The 22,436-nt window shown below is 42.0% G+C and overlaps 1 protein-coding gene across 1 annotated transcript in view; it reads right to left on the bottom strand.

Moving 5' to 3' along the window:
* Positions 1-22,436, bottom strand: part of CACNA1F (calcium voltage-gated channel subunit alpha1 F) — a 143,767-nt gene that overhangs the window by 84,601 nt on the left and 36,730 nt on the right. The window contains exons 10-12 of the mRNA XM_075324283.1: positions 2,629-2,710; positions 2,295-2,321; positions 209-369 (exon numbers count right to left, since the gene is read on the bottom strand). Coding sequence (XP_075180398.1) covers positions 209-369; positions 2,295-2,321; positions 2,629-2,710 — 270 coding nt within the window. The remainder of the gene's footprint in view (positions 1-208; positions 370-2,294; positions 2,322-2,628; positions 2,711-22,436) is intronic.

The following is a 22,436-nucleotide window of genomic DNA, read 5'->3' as shown; positions in this document are numbered from 1 at the left end:
CTGGGAGTGGTACCTAGTGTCCACCTCGTGGTGGATGCTTAGTTAAGACCCTCCCACAAAAAGTATAAGCCCGGGTTTCCCCTGTATTCCAGTGGGTCAACTAATCCCGCTCGCTGCCCCGAAACCAGATGTGAGCGTTACAAAAGATAACACCCCCCTCCCCAGCTAGATATAATCAAATGCCGATCTTTTCGTCAAGCCCCCCTACCTTGTATCTGGGTGAGCCACTCTGGTTGCCGGTAGTGCTCTGATGCAATGGTCAGGGTGTTCAGAAAAACCAGGATCAAAACCATCCAATAGAAAGTGACAGATTTTACCGCCAGACGACATTTTCTCCGGAAAGCTCGGTTCCATCTTCTTATCTTTCGACTTTTAGAGAGAAGACATACAATTTATTACAAGCTGATTGATGTAATGTAGATAGATGAAAATGTAGATGCAGAGACGTGAAATACGTGGGATAAAATTTGCTTAGGAAACGGTGACATTTGCTCCCTACACTACCGTTCAAAGGTTTGGGGTCACCCAGACAATTTTGTCTTTTCCATGAAAAATCATACTTGTATTTATCAGATGAGTTGCATAATGAATAGAGAATATCGTCCAGACAGTGACGAGGTTAGAAATAATGATTTCTACTTGAAATAATAATTTTCTCTTCACACTTTGCTTTCGGCACAGAATGCTCCTTTGCAGCAATTCCAGCTTTGCAGACCTTTGGCGTTCTAGCTGTTAATTTGCGGAGGTAATCTGGAGATATTTCACCCCATGCTTCCCCCCCACAAGTTGGATTGGCTTGATGGTCACTTTTTGGTACCATACGGTCAAGCTTCTCCCACAACAGCTCTATGGGGTTGAGGTCTGGTGACTGGTCTGGCCACTCCATTACAGATAGAATACCAGCTGCCGGCTTCTTCCCTAAATAGCTCATGCATAATTTGGAGGTGGCTTTGGGTCATTGTCCTGTTGTAGGATGAAATTGGCTCCAATCAAGCGCTGTCCACAGGGTATGCCATGGCGTTGCAAAATGGAGTGATAGCCTTCCTTATTCAAAATCCCTTTTACCTTGTATAAATCTCCCACTTTACCAGCACCAAATCAACCCCAGACCATCACATTACCTCCACCATGCTTGACAGATGGCGTCAGGCACTCTTCCAGCATCTTTTCAGTAGTTCTGCGTCTCACAAATGTCCTTCTGTGTGATCCAAACACCTCAAACTTCGATTCGTCTGTCCATAAAACTTTTTTCCAATCTTCCTCTGTCCAATGTCTGTGTTCTTTTGCCCATATTAATCTTTTCCTTTTATGAGCCAGTCTCAGATATGGCTTTTTCTTTGCCACTCTGCCCTGAAGGCCGGCATCCCGGAGTCACCTCTTCACTGTAGACGTTGACACTGGCGTTTTGCGAGTACTATTTAATGAAGCCGACAGTTGAGGACCTGTGAGGCGTCGATTTCTCACACTAGAGCCTCTAATGTCCTTGTCTTGTGGCTCAGTTGTGCAGCGCGGCCTCCCACTTCTCTTTCTACTCTGGTTAGAGCCTGTTTGTGCTTTCCTCTGAAGGGAGTAGTACACACCGTTGTAGGAAATCTTCAGTTTCTTGGCAATTTCTCGCATGGAATATCCTTCGTTTCTAAGAACAAGAATAAACTGTCGAGTTTCACACGAAAGTTCTCTTTTTTCTGGCCATTTTGAGAGTTTAATGGAACCAACAAATGTAATGCTCCAGATTCTCAACTAGACTCAAAGGAAGGTCAGTTTTATAGCTTCTCTAATCAGCAAAACTGTTTTCAGCTGTGCTAACATACTTGCACTAGGGTTTTCAAGGGATTTCTAAACATCCATTAGCCTTCTAACACAGTTAGCAAACCCAATGTACCATTAGAACACTGGAGTGGTGGTTGTTGGAAATGGGCCTATGTGGATATTACATTCAAAACCAGACGATTGCAGCTAGAATAGTCATTTACCACATTAACAATGTATATAGTGTATTTCTGTTTAATTTAATGTTAGCTTCATTGAAAAAAAATTGCTTTTCTTTAAAAAAAATAAGGAAATATCTAAGTGACCAGAAACTTTTGAACTGTAGTGGATATCCGCAGCATAAATTGACATACGGGTTTGTTCACATTGAAGGAGGTTTTTTTGCAGAGTTTTCGGAGAAGAAACTCTCCAAAATTCCAATCAAAACCTATGGATTTTGGAGAGTTGCTGTTGCAAAAGCTGCACAAAAAAACCCACAGTGTGAACACCCTGCAGCAAAAATTCCGCTAAATAATATAACTTACCAGCAACCAGTTTGACCCAACTTGCTCCTGCGTAAGCAAAGTAGGTGTAAAAAAATTGGTTAATAATACAGATGTATATCGATTTTATTCATCTTACTAAACAGGTCTACTGATTTTTTTCAGCAATGGATCCATGTGATCCACGTGCAGATCAGTAGCAGTTCACACTGCAAGTCCATGATAGAACTGCAAGGGTCATCCTCAGATTTCTACTGCATTTATATGTCAGAAGTGAAAAAACCCAAATTTTATGGGGTCTTTATCAACATCTGTTTGGGTTTTTTTGCATACAACCCCTGGGCAGTGTTCCAGAGAGCTCTACTTAATGACTTACATGCACAGGGAGCAGCAGTTCGCATGTTCATCATCTATATTCTCCGTATTGAGTGATGTGGTCTCGCTTGCAGGAAGGCTGGCTGCGGATAGATAGAAAAGAGTAGAAATTAAAATAGTATTCATGGGATGTGTTATATACTTAGTAACCTTCATACGTTTGTGAAAATAGGGATGCCACCAGGCTGTGCCAGTCATTGCACCGGTTGCCAATCTGCTACAGAATACAACATAAACCTATCACAATCACCCACAAAGCTCTCCACAGTGTGGCACCATCCTATATCTAGTGCCTCATCCCATCCCTCATCTCTGTCTACCACCCTACCTGTCCTCTCCAAAGTGCTTCACCGCCCTACATCTCCTCCTCAGCACTGTCTACCACCTTACCTGTCCTCTCCAAAGTGCTGCACCGCCCTACATCTCCTCCCTCATCTCTGTCTACCACCCTACCTGTTCTCTCCAAAGTGCTGCACCGCCCTACATCTCCTCCCTCATCTCTGTCTACCACCCTACCTGTCCTCTCCAAAGTGCTGCACCACCCTACATCTCCTCCCTTATACCTACATCTCCATCTACCGCAATACTTGATTTCTCCTCAGTGCTTCACCAATTTACATTTCCCTCTCATTTTTGTCTACCACCCTGGCCATGCTCTCCAGAGTGCTGTACCAACCTACAGTATATCTCCTTCTCAGCAGTGTTTACCACTCTTTTCATCCTCCCTCCAGTGCCTCACAGACCTACATCTTCTTCTCATCTCTGTCTGCCATCCTACTTGTCTTCTCCACAGTGCTTGCACTACCCTACATCTCCTCATCTTTGTCAATCACCCTACTAGTCTTCTGTGCCACGCTGAAAAGCCCTACATCACCTTCTCATCTCTGTCTACTCCCTACCCATCTTCTTCACTGTGCTGCACCACCCTACATCTCCTCCTCATCTCTGACTACCACCCTACCCATCTTCTCCACTGTGCTGCACCACCCTACATCTCCTCCTCATCTCTGACTACCACCCTACCCATCTTCTCCACTGAGCTGCACCGCCCTACATCTCCTCCTCATCTCTGACTACCACCCTACCCATCTTCTCCACTGTGCTGCACCACCTTACATCTCCTCCTCATCTCTGATTACCACCCTACCCATCTTCTCCACTGTGCTGCACCACTCTACAACTCCTCCTAAACTCTGTCTACTACCCTACCTGCAATCTTCACCATGCCGCACCACCCTACCACCATACATATCCTGCTCATCTCTATCTACCACCGAACCTGCCTTCTGCAACGTGCTGCACCGTCCTACATCTCCTCCTCATCTCTGTTTACAACCCCACCTATCTTCTCCACTGTGCTGCACTGCCCTACATCTAATCCTAATCTTTGTCTACCACTCTACCTGCCTTCTTCACCATGCTGTACCACCCTACATGTTCTGCTCATCTCTGTCTACCACCATACCCACCTTCTGCAATGTGCTGCACTGTCCTACATCTCCTCCTCATCTATGTTTACAGCCCTACTGCTTTCTCCACTTTGCTGCAGCTACTTACATATCCTTTTTTATCTTTGTATACCACTCTACCCATTCTCCACAGTGCTGCACCACCTTACATCTCCTCCTAAACTCTATCTACCACCCTACCTGCCTTCTTCACCATGCTGCACCACCCTACATCTCCTGCTCATCTTTGTCTACCACCATACCCGCCTTCTGCAATGTGCTGCACCACCCTACATCTCTTCCTCATCTCTGTCTACCACCATACCTGCCTTCTGCAGCCTACAGCACTGCCCTACATCTCCTTCTCATCTTTTTCTACAACCTTCCCTGCTTTCTCAACTGTGCTGCATCACCTTACATCTCCTCTCTCATCTCTACTATCTACCCATCTTCTCCACTGTGCTGTGCCACCCTACATCTCCTCCTTATCTTTGTCTACCACCCTACTTGTCCTCTCTACATGCTGTACTGCCCTACATCGCCTCCCTCTTCTCTGTCTACCACCCTACCCGTCCTCTCCACAGTGATGTACTGCCCTACATCTCCTCCTCATATCTGTATATCACCCTATTGGTCCCCTCCACAGTGCTGCGCTGCTTTACATCGCCTCTATTATCTTGGCATTCCACCTTACGCATGCACTCGACAATGCTGAACAGCCCTACAAATCCTCCTCATCATTGTCTCGCACCCTAATCATGATCTCCATTCCGCTGATGACCTAAGACTAACATCCTCTATAATCCAAACCTGCCACTACCTTCTTGAAGACTTTTCTCGTGCTGCACCAGTTTTCTGGAATACTCTATCCCAAACAATCCTGTTAATTGCCAGTGTCCACAGTTTTAAACGCATCTTCTTAAGACAGTCCTATCATATCCTATATCCTATATCCTATCATTATCTACTTATAAAACAATATTTTCTTTTTTTTTCGAAATGATGTATAAATCATGGCACAGAAAGTGGGTACAGACATATAAATGTAGAGGTGTACGTAGAACACATCACCAGTGATGGACAATGGAAATGTGGGGCAGATTGTCACATACATATAGATATGGTTGAACCAAAAAAAGAAAAACCGAACAATATGGTCACTTCATATATCTTTATTAATGTAAAATTACACACAAATAAATAAAATAAATAAATATTAAAAGACACAAAGCTGTGAACTGGAAAAACGGCGTCAAAAACCTGCATATCATGTGATAACAATATTAATGAATCAAAGTTTCTCAGACAAGTACAATAGGACAAAGGGTAGTATATGGGAATTCAGAGGCTATGTGCGTAGTAAATAATAAATTATATGTATATATATATATATGGAATAAAGTGTCAAGTGCAAGAGGTTTATAGCAGCAGTGATATCACAATGGAACTATCAGCAAAATTTATAGTTTATAATCAGAAACATTACAGCTGCTGACACATTATAAGCATATTATGCATGAATTCCACAAAATACTAAGCCAATGGCCTAAACAAGTAGGTGAGATATAGGAGGAGGAGGGCGGCTCAGATATTAATGGCCAGAGGAGAAAAGGTATACTCAAGTCTGTATAGCATTAAGCAAGTGTCAGAATCGACACAATAAAGGTCAATAGAAATATTAAGCACTGATATAAAGCACTAATATAATTACCAATGGCCACGGAGCACGACCACCTCCTGTTATGCGACGCCTGCCCCGACGCGCGCACGTTTCGTAGCGACTTCCTCAAGGGGGTGGAGTCATTACGAGATGCCTAAGCTTAAGTGTATACACGCGACCAATAAGCGCAAAGATTGGGCGCATGCGTCTTGGATCGTACTCGTAAGAGGTCACGTGGGGAAGGTGTCAGCGAGTGTCATAGCTGAACCATCCAATCATTGGTTAGAGACAGGGAGATGGACATGGAAATACAACAGGGTAGTATAGTCACAGGCGGGACATAGGAAATAGCATAAATAATAACACCGTAGTTCATCCGGACAGATTTTACGTGCACTGTAACATAGCAAGCATAATTGAATCTTAATATATAGAAAAATAGCAGTTTATCTTTTAATAAAAAACGTCATGATATTATTGTGATTGGTCAGCATATATCACGTGATAAACACGTCATATACTAGGCGGGCACATGCCATATATGTCAAATAAGATGTAAAATAGTCCGTGCACGTCATCCAGTGGGTAGAAATGGAAAATTAAGTGTAGATGGCAATGGAGTAAGAATAGTGTGAACAAACAAATAGAACAGGTATCTCATAAGGGGAGGGGACTAGTATCGCATCATAACTAGAGGAATAAATTACCGGACATATGCCCACGTGATTAATACGTCACATGCTAAATAAAAAGCATGCCGTACGTATCAGATAAACTGTGCATATCCTATATGGACAAAGTGAAACCTCATATAGAGAATATATATGTTTTACATTAATAACTGGTGCAATTAGGCCTGCATATAGAAGGTCAGTTGAAGTGAACGCGAAAACGCATAATAACGAGAGATACAAAAATATATAATTATCTAATGAAATCATTCATATATGAATACATGAAATAGAATAGAATAGAATAGATAAAATAGAGTGTGTATGAAACCAATAAAAAGATGAAAATAAAAATTAGTGCTTGGACATATGAACATATGACTGGTAATAAATATAAATAAATATATATAACACGTAAGGTAAGAAGGGGGGGGGGAAAGGGAGAAAACCTGTATGGTCAAGGCACATCCAGCTAAATACATTTCAATGGATATAAATGGAGTGTCAGCATCAGGGCCAAGGAGTAACAGCGTATGCGTGTCTGTATGTATGTATGTATATATGCAGCAGAGCAGTATGCGTGTCTATATGTATGTATGTATGCAGCAGAGCAGTATGCGTGTCTGTATGTATGTATGTATATATGCAGCAGAGCAGTATGCGTGTCTGTATGTATGTATATATGCAGCAGAGCAGTATGCGTGTCTGTATGTATGTATATATGCAGCAGAGCAGTATGCGTGTCTGTATGTATGTATATATGCAGCAGAGCAGTATGCGTGTCTGTATGTATGTATATATGCAGCAGAGCAGTATGCGTCTGTATGTATGTATGTATATATGCAGCAGAGCAGTATGCGTGTCTGTATGTATGTATGTATATATGTAGCAAAGTAGTATGCATGTCTGTATGTATGTATATATATATGCAGCAGAGCAATATGCGTGTCTATATGTATGTATGTATGCAGCAGAGCAGTATACGTGTCTGTTTGTATGTATGTATATATGCAGCAGAGCAGTATACGTGTCTGTATGTATGCATGTATGTATGCAGCAGAGCAGTATGCGTGTCTGTATGTATGCATGCAGAGCAGTATGCGTGTCTGTCTGTATGTATGTATGTATGTATACAGAAGAGCAGTATGCGTGTCTGTATGTATGCATGTATATATGCAGCAGAGCAGTATGCATGTCTGTATGTATGTATATATGCAGCAGAGCAGTATGCGTGTCTGTATGTATGTATGTATATATGCAGCAGAGCAGTATGCGTGTCTGTATGTATGCATGTATGTATGCAGCAGAGCAGTATGCGTGTCTGTATGTATGCATGTATGTATGCAGCAGAGCAGTATGCGTGTCTGTATGTATGCATGTATGTATGCAGCAGAGCAGTATGCGTGTCTATGTATGCATGCAGAGCAGTATGCGTGTCTGTCTGTCTGTATGTATGTATGCAGAAGAGCAGTATGCGTGTCTGTCTGTATGTATGTATGCATGTATGTATGCAGCAGAGCAGTATGCGTGTCTGTATGTATGTATGCAGCAGAGCAGTGTGTGTGTGTGTATGTATGCAGCAGAGCAGTATGCGTGTCTGTCTGTATGTATGTATGCAGCAGAGCAGTGTGTGTGTGTGTCTGTATGTATGTATGCAGCAGAGCAGTATGTGTGTGTCTGTCTATATGTATGTATGTAGCAGAGCAGTGTGTGTGTGTCTGTCTATATGTATGTATGCATGCAGAGCAGTATGTGTGTGTCTGTATGTATGTATGCAGCATAGCAGTGTGTGTCTCTGTATGTATGCATGTATGATGTGTATCTATGTATGTCAGTGTATATGACTGTATAGATTTGTCTGTTTATATGTATTTTTGTGAGTTTGTCTTTAAATATGTATATGTACGTGTATGTATCTGTGTATGTGTGTGTGTCTGCGTGTGTATGGGACCCACTGAGACTCTTCCGCCCGGGGCCCACAAAAACCTGGAGCCGGCCCTGCCTGCGGTGATGAAGTCCCGCCATCCTGACCTCAGCGCTGTCACTGTCCTCCATGGTCGCCGCTTGTCACATCACCTTCTCTCGCTTCCGACCCGAGACTGACTAGCGGTGACGTCACGGGCCTCTCGCGATTCTTGGCTGTGAAGGCGGCGGTCATTGAACTCAGTGACAGGTGCTGTCAGCAGTGCAGGAGATCAGCGCAGGTAATGTACCTCGCTGACAGCAGCACTTGTCATGCCCTGCAGTGACCTGGGCTGACCCATTGATGTTAGCTCAGGTCACTGCATTGCTCTCCCAGCCAATGGGGAACATCCTGCTCTTCATTGACTGGGACAGTGTGGATCGTCATGGCAACCCCTTGGATTACACCAGACCTGGATTTGTTTTTCATTCTAATAAATTGGTTAAAGAGGGAATGTTTTGGGGAGTGTTTTTTCAAATAAAAATGTGTTTGTCGTCTATTTTTTTTATTACTGACTGGGTTGGTGATGTCGGGTATCTGATAGACGCCTGACCTCACCAACCCCAGGGCTTGATGCCAGGTGACATTACACACCTGGTATTAACCCCATATATTACCCCGTTTGCCACCGCACCAGGGCGCGGGATGAGCTGGGGCGAAGCACCAGGATTGGCGCATCTAATGGATGCGCCACTTCTGGGGCGGCTGCGGCCTGCTATTTTTAGGCTGGGGAGAGTCCAATAACCATGGACCTCCCTAGTCTGAGAATATCAGGCCCCAGCTGTCTGCTTTACCTTGGCTGGTGATCCAATTTTGGGGGACCCCTACGTGTTTTTTTTTTAAATTATTTATTTAAATTTAAAATAACAGCGTGGGGTGCCCTCAGTTTTGGATTACCAGCCAAGGTGAGGTTGCCAGCTGTGGTCTGCAGGCTGCAGCCGTCTGCTTTACCCTAGCTGGCTACAAAACTAGGGGGAACCCTACGTCATTTTTTTTTTTCATTTTTTTGGCTAAATACAAAGCTAAGCACCCCTTAGTGCCACATGAAAGGCACCAAAGGGTGCTCCACTTTTTCTCCACTTTTTCTCCATTTTTTTCTCCACTTTTTCTACATTTTTTTTCTCCATTTTTTCTCCACTTTTTCTTCACTTTTTCTCCACTTTTTATCCATTTTTTTCTCCACTTTTTCTCCACTTTTTCTCCACTTTTTATCCATTTTTTTCTCCATTTTTTCTCCACTTTTTCTCCATTTTTACTCCACTTTTTCTCCACTTTTTCTCCATTTTTTTCTCCACTTTTTCTCCACATTTTCTCCACATTTTCTCCACTTTTTCTCCATTTTTTTCTCCACTTTTTCTCCACTTTTTCTCCACTTTTTCTCCACTTTTTCTCCATTTTTTCTCCACTTTTTCTCCACTTTTTCCCCATTTTTTTTCTCCACTTTTTTCCACTTTTTCTCCATTTTTTTCTCCACTTTTTCTCCACTTTTTCTCCACTTTTTCTCCACTTTTTCTCCACTTTTTCTCCATTTTTTCTCCATTTTTTTCTCCACTTTTTCTCCACTTTTTCTCCATTTTTTTCTCCACTTTTTCTCCACTTTTTCTCCACTTTTTCTCCACTTTTTCTCCACTTTTTCTCCATTTTTTTCTCCACTTTTTCTCCACTTTTTCTCCACTTTTTCTCCACTTTTTCTCCACTTTTTCTCCACTTTTTCTCCACTTATTCTCCACTTTTTCTCCACTTTTTCTCCATTTTTTTCTCCACTTTTTCTCCACTTTTTCTCCACTTTTTCTCCACTTTTTTCTCCACTTTTTTCTCCACTTTTTCTCCACTTTTTCTCCATTTTTTCTCCACTTTTTCTCCATTTTTTCTCCACTTTTTCTCCACTTTTTCTCCACTTTTTCTCCACTTTTTCTCCACTTTTTCTCCATTTTTTTCTCCACTTTTTCTCCATTTTTTTCTCCACTTTTTCTCCACTTTTTCTCCATTTTTTTCTCCACTTTTTCTCCATTTTTTTCTCCACTTTTTCTCCACTTTTTCTCCACTTTTTCTCCATTTTTTCTCCACTTTTTCTCCACTTTTTCTCCACTTTTTTCTCCACTTTTTTCTCCACTTTTTCTCCACTTTTTCTCCATTTTTTTCTCCACTTTTTCTCCATTTTTTTCTCCACTTTTTCTCCACTTTTTATCCATTTTTTCTCCACTTTTTCTCCACTTTTTCTCCACTTTTTCTCCACTTTTTCTCCACTTTTTCTCCATTTTTTCTCCATTTTTTTCTCCACTTTTTCTCCACTTTTTCTCCACTTTTTCTCCATTTTTTTCTCCACTTTTTCTCCACTTTTTCTCCACTTTTTCTCCACTTTTTCTCCATTTTTTTCTCCACTTTTTCTCCACTTTTTCTCCACTTTTTCTCCACTTTTTCTCCACTTATTCTCCACTTATTCTCCACTTTTTCTCCACTTTTTCTCCATTTTTTTCTCCACTTTTTCTCCACTTTTTCTCCACTTTTTTCTCCACTTTTTCTCCACTTTTTCTCCACTTTTTCTCCACTTTTTCTCCACTTTTTCTCCACTTTTTCTCCACTTATTCTCCACTTTTTCTCCACTTTTTCTCCACTTTTTCTCCACTTTTTCTCCACTTTTTTCTCCACTTTTTTCTCCACTTTTTCTCCACTTTTTCTCCATTTTTTCTCCACTTTTTCTCCATTTTTTTCTCCACTTTTTCTCCACTTTTTCTCCATTTTTTTCTCCACTTTTTCTCCACTTTTTATCCATTTTTTCTCCACTTTTTCTCCACTTTTTCTCCACTTTTTCTCCACTTTTTCTCCATTTTTTCTCCACTTTTTCTCCACTTTTTCTCCACTTTTTCTCCACTTTTTCTCCATTTTTTTCTCCACTTTTTCTCCACTTTTTCTCCACTTTTTCTCCACTTTTTCTCCACTTTTTCTCCATTTTTTTCTCCACTTTTTCTCCACTTTTTCTCCACTTTTTCTCCACTTTTTCTCCACTTTTTCTCCACTTATTCTCCACTTTTTCTCCACTTTTTCTCCATTTTTTTCTCCACTTTTTCTCCACTTTTTCTCCACTTTTTCTCCACTTTTTTCTCCACTTTTTTCTCCACTTTTTCTCCACTTTTTCTCCATTTTTTCTCCACTTTTTCTCCATTTTTTCTCCACTTTTTCTCCACTTTTTCTCCACTTTTTCTCCACTTTTTCTCCACTTTTTCTCCATTTTTTTCTCCACTTTTTCTCCATTTTTTTCTCCACTTTTTCTCCACTTTTTCTCCATTTTTTTCTCCACTTTTTCTCCATTTTTTTCTCCACTTTTTCTCCACTTTTTCTCCACTTTTTCTCCATTTTTTCTCCACTTTTTCTCCACTTTTTCTCCACTTTTTTCTCCACTTTTTTCTCCACTTTTTCTCCACTTTTTCTCCATTTTTTTCTCCACTTTTTCTCCATTTTTTTCTCCACTTTTTCTCCACTTTTTATCCATTTTTCTCCACTTTTTCTCCACTTTTTCTCCACTTTTTCTCCACTTTTTCTCCACTTTTTCTCCATTTTTTCTCCATTTTTTTCTCCACTTTTTCTCCACTTTTTCTCCACTTTTTCTCCATTTTTTTCTCCACTTTTTCTCCACTTTTTCTCCACTTTTTCTCCACTTTTTCTCCATTTTTTTCTCCACTTTTTCTCCACTTTTTCTCCACTTTTTCTCCACTTTTTCTCCACTTTTTCTCCACTTATTCTCCACTTATTCTCCACTTTTTCTCCACTTTTTCTCCATTTTTTTCTCCACTTTTTCTCCACTTTTTCTCCACTTTTTTCTCCACTTTTTCTCCACTTTTTCTCCACTTTTTCTCCACTTTTTCTCCACTTTTTCTCCACTTTTTCTCCACTTATTCTCCACTTTTTCTCCACTTTTTCTCCACTTTTTCTCCACTTTTTCTCCACTTTTTTCTCCACTTTTTTCTCCACTTTTTCTCCACTTTTTCTCCATTTTTTCTCCACTTTTTCTCCATTTTTTTCTCCACTTTTTCTCCACTTTTTCTCCATTTTTTTCTCCACTTTTTCTCCACTTTTTATCCATTTTTTCTCCACTTTTTCTCCACTTTTTCTCCACTTTTTCTCCACTTTTTCTCCACTTTTTCTCCATTTTTCTCCACTTTTTCTCCACTTTTTCTCCACTTTTTCTCCACTTTTTCTCCACTTTTTCTCCACTTTTTCTCCACTTTTTCTCCACTTTTTCTCCACTTATTCTCCACTTATTCTCCACTTATTCTCCACTTTTTCTCCACTTTTTCTCCACTTTTTCTCCACTTTTTCTCCACTTTTTTCTCCACTTTTTTCTCCACTTTTTCTCCACTTTTTCTCCATTTTTTTTCTCCACTTTTTCTCCATTTTTTTCTCCACTTTTTCTCCACTTTTTCTCCACTTTTTCTCCATTTTTTCTCCACTTTTTCTCCACTTTTTCTCCACTTTTTCTCCATTTTTTTCTCCACTTTTTCTCCACTTTTTCTCCATTTTTTTCTCCACTTTTTCTCCACTTTTTCTCCACTTTTTCTCCATTTTTTTCTCCACTTATTCTCCACTTATTCTCCACTTTTTCTCCACTTTTTCTCCACTTTTTCTCCACTTTTTCTCCACTTTTTTCTCCACTTTTTTCTCCACTTTTTTCTCCACTTTTTCTCCACTTTTTCTCCATTTTTTTCTCCACTTTTTCTCCATTTTTTTCTCCACTTTTTCTCCACTTTTTCTCCATTTTTTTCTCCACTTTTTCTCCACTCCTTATCCATTTTTTCTCCACTTTTTCTCCACTTTTTCTCCACTTTTTCTCCACTTTTTTCTCTACTTTTTCTCCACTTTTTCTCCACTTTTTCTCCACTTTTTCTCCATTTTTTCTCCACTTTTTCTCCACTTTTTCTCCATTTTTTCTCCACTTTTTCTCCACTTTTTCTCCACTTTTTCTCCACTTTTTCTCCATTTTTTTCTCCACTTTTTCTCCACTTTTTCTCCACTTTTTCTCCACTTTTTCTCCACTTTTTCTCCACTTTTTCTCCACTTTTTTCTCCACTTTTTTCTCCACTTTTTCTCCATTTTTTTCTCCACTTTTTCTCCATTTTTTTCTCCACTTTTTCTCCACTTTTTCTCCATTTTTTTCTCCACTTTTTCTCCACTTTTTATCCATTTTTTCTCCACTTTTTCTCCACTTTTTCTCCACTTTTTCTCCACTTTTTTCTCTACTTTTTCTCCACTTTTTCTCCACTTTTTCTCCATTTTTTCTCCACTTTTTCTCCACTTTTTCTCCATTTTTTTCCTCTACTTTTTCTCCACTTTTTCTCCATTTTTTTCTCCACTTTTTCTCCACTTTTTCTCCACTTTTTCTCCACTTTTTCTCCATTTTTTCTCCATTTTTTTCTCCACTTTTTCTCCACTTTTTCTCCACTTTTTCTCCACTTTTTCTCCACTTTTTTCTCCACTTTTTTCTCCACTTTTTTCTCCACTTTTTCCCCACTTTTTTCTCCACTTTTTTTCTCCACTTTTTCTCCATTTTTTTCTCCACTTTTTCTCCACTTTTTCTCCATTTTTTTCTCCACTTTTTCTCCACTTTTTATCCATTTTTTTCTCCACTTTTTCTCCACTTTTTCTCCATTTTTTTCTCTACTTTTTCTCCACTTTTTCTCCACTTTTTCTCCATTTTTTCTCCACTTTTTCTCCATTTTTTTCTCCACTTTTTCTACATTTTTTTCTCCATTTTTTCTCCACGTTTTCTCCATTTTTACTCCACTTTTTCTCCATTTTTTTCTCCACTTTTTCTCCACTTTTTCTCCACTTTTTCTCCACTTTTTCTCCATTTTTTCTCCACTTTTTCTCCACTTTTTCCCCATTTTTTTTTCTCCACTTTTTTTCCACTTTTTCTCCATTTTTTTCTCCACTTTTTCTCCACTTTTTCTCCATTTTTTTCTCCACTTTTTCTCCACTTTTTCTCCATTTTTTTCTCCACTTTTTCTCCACTTTTTCTCCACTTTTTCTCCACTTTTTCTCCATTTTTTTCTCCACTTTTTCTCCACTTTTTCTCCACTTTTTCTCCACTTTTTCTCCATTTTTTCTCCACTTTTTCTTCACTTTTTCCCCATTTTTTTTTCTCCACTTTTTTTCCACTTTTTCTCCATTTTTTTCTCCACTTTTTCTCCACTTTTTCTCCACTTTTTCTCCACTTTTTCTCCACTTTTTCTCCACTTTTTCTCCATTTTTTTCTCCACTTTTTCTCCACTTTTTCTCCACTTTTTCTCCATTTTTTTCTCCACTTTTTCTCCACTTTTTCTCCACTTTTTCTCCACTTTTTCTCCATTTTTTTCTCCACTTTTTCTCCACTTTTTCTCCACTTATTCTCCACTTTTTCTCCACTTTTTCTCCACTTATTCTCCACTTTTTCTCCACTTTTTCTCCACTTTTTCTCCACTTTTTCTCCACTTTTTCTCCATTTTTTTCTCCACTTATTCTCCACTTTTTCTCCATTTTTTTCTCCACTTATTCTCCACTTATTCTCCACTTTTTCTCCACTTTTTCTCCACTTTTTCTCCACTTACTCTCTTATTGTTAGTGACACTATGCTTGTTTGATTGTGTGTCATTTATCTGGCATGTGTATGTGTGCGCGCATGTATATATGTATATATATGTGTGTATATATATGCGTGCACATATGTATATTAATTCATCAGTTCGTATTGTGGTATGTGCTCCCTTGGTTCGGTGTGTTTCAACCTTGGACCTTGGATTAACGTGCGCTCTTCCCTTTCACTTCCTCCGATTGCCACTTCCCTCCCCCACTGTCCCACACTATCACATAGGGATGAGCGCTGTTACTCCTTGGCCCTGATGCTGACACTCCATTTATATCCATTGAAATGTATTTAGCTGGATGTGCCTTGACCATACAGGTTTTCTCCCTTTCCCCCCCCCCCTTCTTACCTTACGTGTTATATATATTTATTTATATTTATTACCAGTCATATGTTCATATGTCCAAGCACTAATTTTTATTTTCATCTTTTTATTGGTTTCATACACACTCTATTTTATCTATTCTATTCTATTCTATTTCATGTATTCATATATGAATGATTTCATTAGATAATTATATATTTTTGTATCTCTCGTTATTATGCGTTTTCGCGTTCACTTCAACTGACCTTCTATATGCAGGCCTAATTGCACCAGTTATTAATGTAAAACATATATATTCTCTATATGAGGTTTCACTTTGTCCATATAGGATATGCACAGTTTATCTGATACGTACGGCATGCTTTTTATTTAGCATGTGACGTATTAATCACGTGGGCATATGTCCGGTAATTTATTCCTCTAGTTATGATGCGATACTAGTCCCCTCCCCTTATGAGATACCTGTTCTATTTGTTTGTTCACACTATTCTTACTCCATTGCCATCTACACTTAATTTTCCATTTCTACCCACTGGATGACGTGCACGGACTATTTTACATCTTATTTGACATATATGGCATGTGCCCGCCTAGTATATGACGTGTTTATCACGTGATATATGCTGACCAATCACAATAATATCATGACGTTTTTTATTAAAAGATAAACTGCTATTTTTCTATATATTAAGATTCAATTATGCTTGCTATGTTACAGTGCACGTAAAATCTGTCCGGATGAACTACGGTGTTATTATTTATGCTATTTCCTATGTCCCGCCTGTGACTATACTACCCTGTTGTATTTCCATGTCCATCTCCCTGTCTCTAACCAATGATTGGATGGTTCAGCTATGACACTCGCTGACACCTTCCCCACGTGACCTCTTACGAGTACGATCCAAGACGCATGCGCCCAATCTTTGCGCTTATTGGTCGCGTGTATACACTTAAGCTTAGGCATCTCGTAATGACTCCACCCCCTTGAGGAAGTCGCTACGAAACGTGCGCGCGTCGGGGCAGGCGTCGCATAACAGGAGGTGGTCGTGCTCCGTGGCCATTGGTAATTATATTAGTGCTTTATATCAGTGCTTAATATTTCTATTGACCTTTATTGTGTCGATTCTGACACTTGCTTAATGCTATACAGACTTGAGTATACCTTTTCTCCTCTGGCCATTAATATCTGAGCCGCCCTCCTCCTCCTATATCTCACCTACTTGTTTAGGCCATTGGCTTAGTATTTTGTGGAATTCATGCATAATATGCTTATAATGTGTCAGCAGCTGTAATGTTTCTGATTATAAACTATAAATTTTGCTGATAGTTCCATTGTGATATCACTGCTGCTATAAACCTCTTGCACTTGACACTTTATTCCATATATATATATATACATATAATTTATTATTTACTACGCACATAGCCTCTGAATTCCCATATACTACCCTTTGTCCTATTGTACTTGTCTGAGAAACTTTGATTCATTAATATTGTTATCACATGATATGCAGGTTTTTGACGCCGTTTTTCCAGTTCACAGCTTTGTGTCTTTTAATATTTATTTATTTTATTTATTTGTGTGTAATTTTACATTAATAAAGATATATGAAGTGACCATATTGTTCGGTTTTTCTTTTTTTGGTTCAGTATTTAATCCGAATGGTCCCATTGATCCAATATCCCCACGTTTTGGTTATATATCATTGACCTTATATTTATAATATACTGTGAATATAAATGTGGTACGGATTCTATTCTTCTATTTTTGGTGTTTATATAGATATGGTTGTACGTGGCATAATGGATGTACATTGACTAAGCTTTACTATTACCTCCAGAGCTGAAATCTGATGAAAGATCCCCTGATCAGTAATATTTCAGCTCTGTCATTAGCAGGTGGAGGCAGCCAGAGGTGACCATATTGAATCTACATGCCCGGTGTCCACAAAATGGAGTACCAGGAACCGGCCCTGGAGGACCGTGCACTCTATATACCTGTATACTGTCCCAACTCTCCTGGATATAATGTTCCCTTGTATATATGATTATCCACAACATGACTATTCATCATATAATACTAGATATCATCTATTCACCACCACCGTCACATCACAGCATACATTGGTGATAGGGGGAGCAGGACGGTGGAAGGTTTACACCGGCGTCCATTGGGGGTACAGCATGGGGGACTAGTCACGAGAAAGCCACAAATCACTGAATACACAAGACAGAGAGTTACTGTGGTTTTCTGAGGCATGGTTATGATGCATTAACCGTTGAAGTTTCCCTTTCCTCTTGCCCGTCAAGTCGGCCAGAGAGACGCCTGCATGTAAGAGACAGACGGACATTGCACACTACAGACATATAAGACATTTCCCACAAAAGATACACGGTGATGAAGAACATGACATTTTTATTTTGTGACCGACAGAAAACAAACAGACGAAGACTGATAACGGAAAGACTGACACCTTCTAGAACCGGGAGATTGTGGCTCTCATGGAATCCTGGAAAAAAAGGAGTTAACAAGAATGGAGAAGACTCTAATGGAGAAGACTCTAATGGAGAAGACTCTAATGGAGAGGACGCTAATGGAGAGGACTCTAATGGAGAAGACTCTAATGGAGAAGACTCTAATGGAGAAGACTCTAATGAAGAAGACTCTAATGAAGAAGACTCTAATGAAGAAGACTCTGGTTTCGGCTAAATCTCCTAACCCACATGGCAAGGGGCAGACAGCTTCCTCCAATACGAGGAACTAGAGAACCGGTTTTGTGTCTCGTAGAGGAGAGCTAATCGGTATACTCTATCTGTAGGTGCCCCCCAAAATTCTGTTCTTGGACCCCTGCTGTTCTCCATCTACACCTTCGGCCTGGGACAGCTCAGAGTCCTACGGCTTCCAATATCATCTCTATTGTGAAGATACATAGATCTACCTTTCTAGACCTGACATCACCTCCTTACTAACCAAAATCCCACAATGTCTGTCCGCTATTTAATCCTTCTGTTCTGCTAGATTTCTAAAACTGAACACGGACAAAATAGAATTCATCACCTTTCCCCCACCTCACTCTACCACGCCACCTGGCCTATCCATCAGAGTCAATGGCTGCTCACTCTCCCCAAAGCCACAAGTTCGCTGCCTGGGTGTAACCCTTGACTCTGCTCTCTCCTTCAAGCCCTTTCCACCTCCTGCCGACTCCAATTCAAAAATATTTCCTGGATCCGTCCATTCCTTGGCCAAGAATATGTGAAAACACTAGCGCATGTCCTCATCATCTCCTGCCGCGACTACTGCAACCTCCTGCTCTGTGGCCGCCCTTCTAACATGCTTGCATCCCTACAACCTATCCTAAACTCTGCTGCCCAACTAATCCACCTGTCCCCCCACTATTCGCTGGCCAATCTCTATACTGGCTTCCTATTGCCCAAAGAGTCCGTTTCAAAGCAATAACTATGACATACAAAGCCACCCGCAACCTGTCTCCTCCATACATTTGCAACCTTGTCTCCCGCTACCTACCTGCACGCAACCTCCGATCCTCACAAGATCTCCTCTCCTTTTATCTGCTCTTCTCACAATCGCACACAAGATTTCTCCCATGCCTCCCCCATACTCTGGAACTCTTTGCCCTAACATATCAGACTCTCACCTACCATGGAAACCTTCATAAGGAACCTGAAGACCCACCTCTTCCAACAAGCCTATAACCTGCAGTAACCCTCAGTCCACTGCAGCGCTGCATGCCCAGCTCTACCCTCACCTACTGTATCTTCACCTGTCCACCTCAGTCCACTGTAGCGCCGCACAACGAGCTCTGCCCTCACCTATTGTATCCTCACCCATCACCCCTCAGTCCACTGTAGTGCCGCACAACCAGATCTGCCCTCACCTACTGTATCCTCACCCATCACCCCTCAGTCCACTGTAGCGCCGCACGACCAGCTCTGCCCTCACCTACTGTATCCTCACCCATCACCCCTCAGTCTACTGTAGTGCCACACGACCAGCTCTGCCCTCACCTACTGTATCCTCACCCATCACCCCTCAGTCTACTGTAGTGCCGCACAACCAGCTCTGCCCTCACCTACTGTATCCTCACCCATCACCCCTCAGTCCACTGTAGTGCCGCACAACCAGATCTGCCCTCACCTACTGTATCCTCACCCATCACCCCTCAGTCCACTGTAGCGCCGCACGACCAGCTCTGCCCTCACCTACTGTATCCTCACCCATCACCCCTCAGTCTACTGTAGTGCCACACGACCAGCTCTGCCCTCACCTACTGTATCCTCACCCATCACCCCTCAGTCCACTGCAGCGCCGCACGACCAGCTCTGCCCTCACCTACTGTATCCTCACCCATCACCCCTCAGTCTACTGTAGTGCCACACGACCAGCTCTACCCTCACCTACTGTATCATCACCCATCCCCCTCAGTCCACTGTAGCACCACACGACCAGCTCTGCCCTCACCTACTGTATCCTCACCCATCACCCCTCAGTCTACTGTAGTGCCACACGACCAGATCTGCCCTCACCTACTGTATCCTCACCCATCACCCCTCAGTATACTGTAGCACCACATGACCAGCTCTACCCTCACCTACTGTATCCTCACCCATCTCCCTCAGTCCACTGTAGCACCACACGACCAGCTCCACCCTCACCTACTGTATCCTCACCCATCTCCCTCAGTCCACTGTAGCACCACACAACCAGCTCTACCCTCACCTATTGTATCCTCACCCATCCCCCTCAGTCCACTGTAGCACCACACAACCAGCTCTGCCCTCACATACTGTATCCTCACCCATCCCCCTCAGTCCACTGTAGCACCACACAACCAGCTCTGCCCTCACCTACTGTATCCTCACCCATCCCCCTCAGTCCACTGTAGCACCACACAAGCAGCGGTGGTGTCAACAAATCACCACAACCGTGGGTGGCGTCACGGACAATAACCAATCCCTATACCCAAAACCCCCTTTTACTCACGGGCGAGGAGCGCCGCTAGAGTCCCCGGGATCCGGCCCATCGCTCGAGCCACCGAGCAGCAGCAGGGCGCAGCAGCCGCGGCAGCCGGACCCGAGCAGCAGTGGGAGAGCGCGGCGTCCCCTCCTCCGCCTGCGACACATCCACCCCCTTGTAGACTGTGAGCCCTCGCGGGCAGGGTCTTCTCTCCTCCTGTACCAGTCTGTGCCTTGTATTGTTCATGATTATTGTACTTGTCTACATATATGCCCTATTTCACATGTAAAGCGCCATGGAATAAACAGCGCTATATTAATAAATAATAATAATACCCATTTCCCAGGATGTGTTGACCTGAAGAGATGCTTGAATTTAACCCATTATGGTTCTATATGCCTAGAACTAGAGTGGCATGGTGACGCTGTGGCTGCAATAAGTTGCGAACTGAATACGGCTGAGCATAAATGGAGCAAGGATGAATTTCTGATGATTGTCAAGTCTCGGCATCTTCAGCATTCACAGTCATTAGTCATGATGTAGCACTATGTTTTTGTGCAGATCTAAAAAAGATGAAGATTGCCGAGACGGAGGCCATGAAGTGTCCATAGTGACTTCGGCAGGTCATGAAAGGCCATACATTTATGCCAAATCCTCAGGATACGCCGCTATCTCTTCTGATTGCACCAGGTCTGTATATATGGATACAGTGAACCCAAAGGAGTATTCCAGTGACTGTGGTTATAGTTTAATATTCTGCATAAAGGGTGATCTGGTCAAGAGAAGTTATCACCGATCCACCGGATAAATAAGATCGGTCCGACCTCCGAAGCCGGACCACCAACTATCTAATACTGATGTCAGTTGGAAGCATAGGCCACCAAAAGAAAGCCCCTTTAATATACTGTACATAACAAAATATTGTTTGCCCTTTAAAGAGGATGTCCAGTGAAGAGAAATTACCACCTATAGATCGCTGGGGGTGCGACCTCTGGAGCCCCCAATGATAGGCAAAACAAGACACTTTTATTCCCATTAGAATGGAGTGGCATTGAACATGTTCAACCTCTTCTCCATTCATTACCATTACTCCATTCATGGGTGTGGTGCTCGTTTTTTTCTGGGAGGCCCATAGAGAATGAATGGAGCAGCGATCAGTCATATACAGACAGCTCCATTCTAAAGAGGATAAACGTGCCCTGTACTGCCTATCATTGGTGGCCCCAAGAGGTAAGACCACCACCGACCCATAAAATATCACATATCCTGGGTATAGATGATAACTAGTGATGAGCGGGCACTACCATGCTCGGGTGCTCAGTACTCGTAACTAGTGATGAGCGGGCACTACCATGCTCAGGTGCTCAGTACTCGTAACTAGTGATGAGTGGGCACTACCATGCTCAGGTGCTCAGTACTCGTAACTAGTGATGAGTGAGCACTACCATGCTCAGGTGCTCTGTACTCGTAACTAGTGATGAGCGGGCACTACCATGCTCAGGTGCTCTGTACTCGTAACTAGTGATGAGCGGGCACTACCATGCTCGTGTGCTCTGTACTCGTAACTAGTGATTAGCGGCCAGTACCATGCTCGGGTGCTCAGTACTTGTAACTAGTGATAAGGGGGCACTACCATGCTCGGGTGCTCAGTACTCGTAACTAGTGATGAGCGAGCACTACCATGCTCGGGTGCTCAGTACTTGTAACTAGTGATGAGTGGGCACTACCATGCTCGGGTGCTCAGTACTCGTAACTAGTGATGAGCGAGCACTACCATGCTCCGTAATCGTAACTAGTGATGAGCGGGCACTACCATGCTCCGTAATCGTAACTAGTAATGAGCAGGCACTACCATGCCCAGGAGCTTGATACTCGTAACTAGTGATGAGCGGGCACTACCATGCTCAGGTGCTCAGTACTGGTAACTAGTGATGAGCGGGCACTACCATGCTCAGGTGCTCAGTACTGGTAACTAGTGATGAGTGGGCACTACCATGCTCGGGTGCTCAGTACTTGTAACTAGTGATGAGCGGGCACTACCATGCTCGGGTGCTCAGTACTTGTAACTAGTGATGAGCGGGCACTACCATGCTCGAGTGCTCAGTACTCGTAACTAGTGATGAGTGGGCACTATCATGCTCGGGTGCTCGG

The sequence above is a fragment of the Anomaloglossus baeobatrachus genome, chromosome 9 (genome assembly GCF_048569485.1).
Source record: "Anomaloglossus baeobatrachus isolate aAnoBae1 chromosome 9, aAnoBae1.hap1, whole genome shotgun sequence".
NCBI lineage: Eukaryota > Metazoa > Chordata > Amphibia > Anura > Aromobatidae > Anomaloglossus > Anomaloglossus baeobatrachus.
Note: the sequence above shows the minus strand (reverse complement) of the source record. Positions and strands in the feature narration are given on the sequence as shown.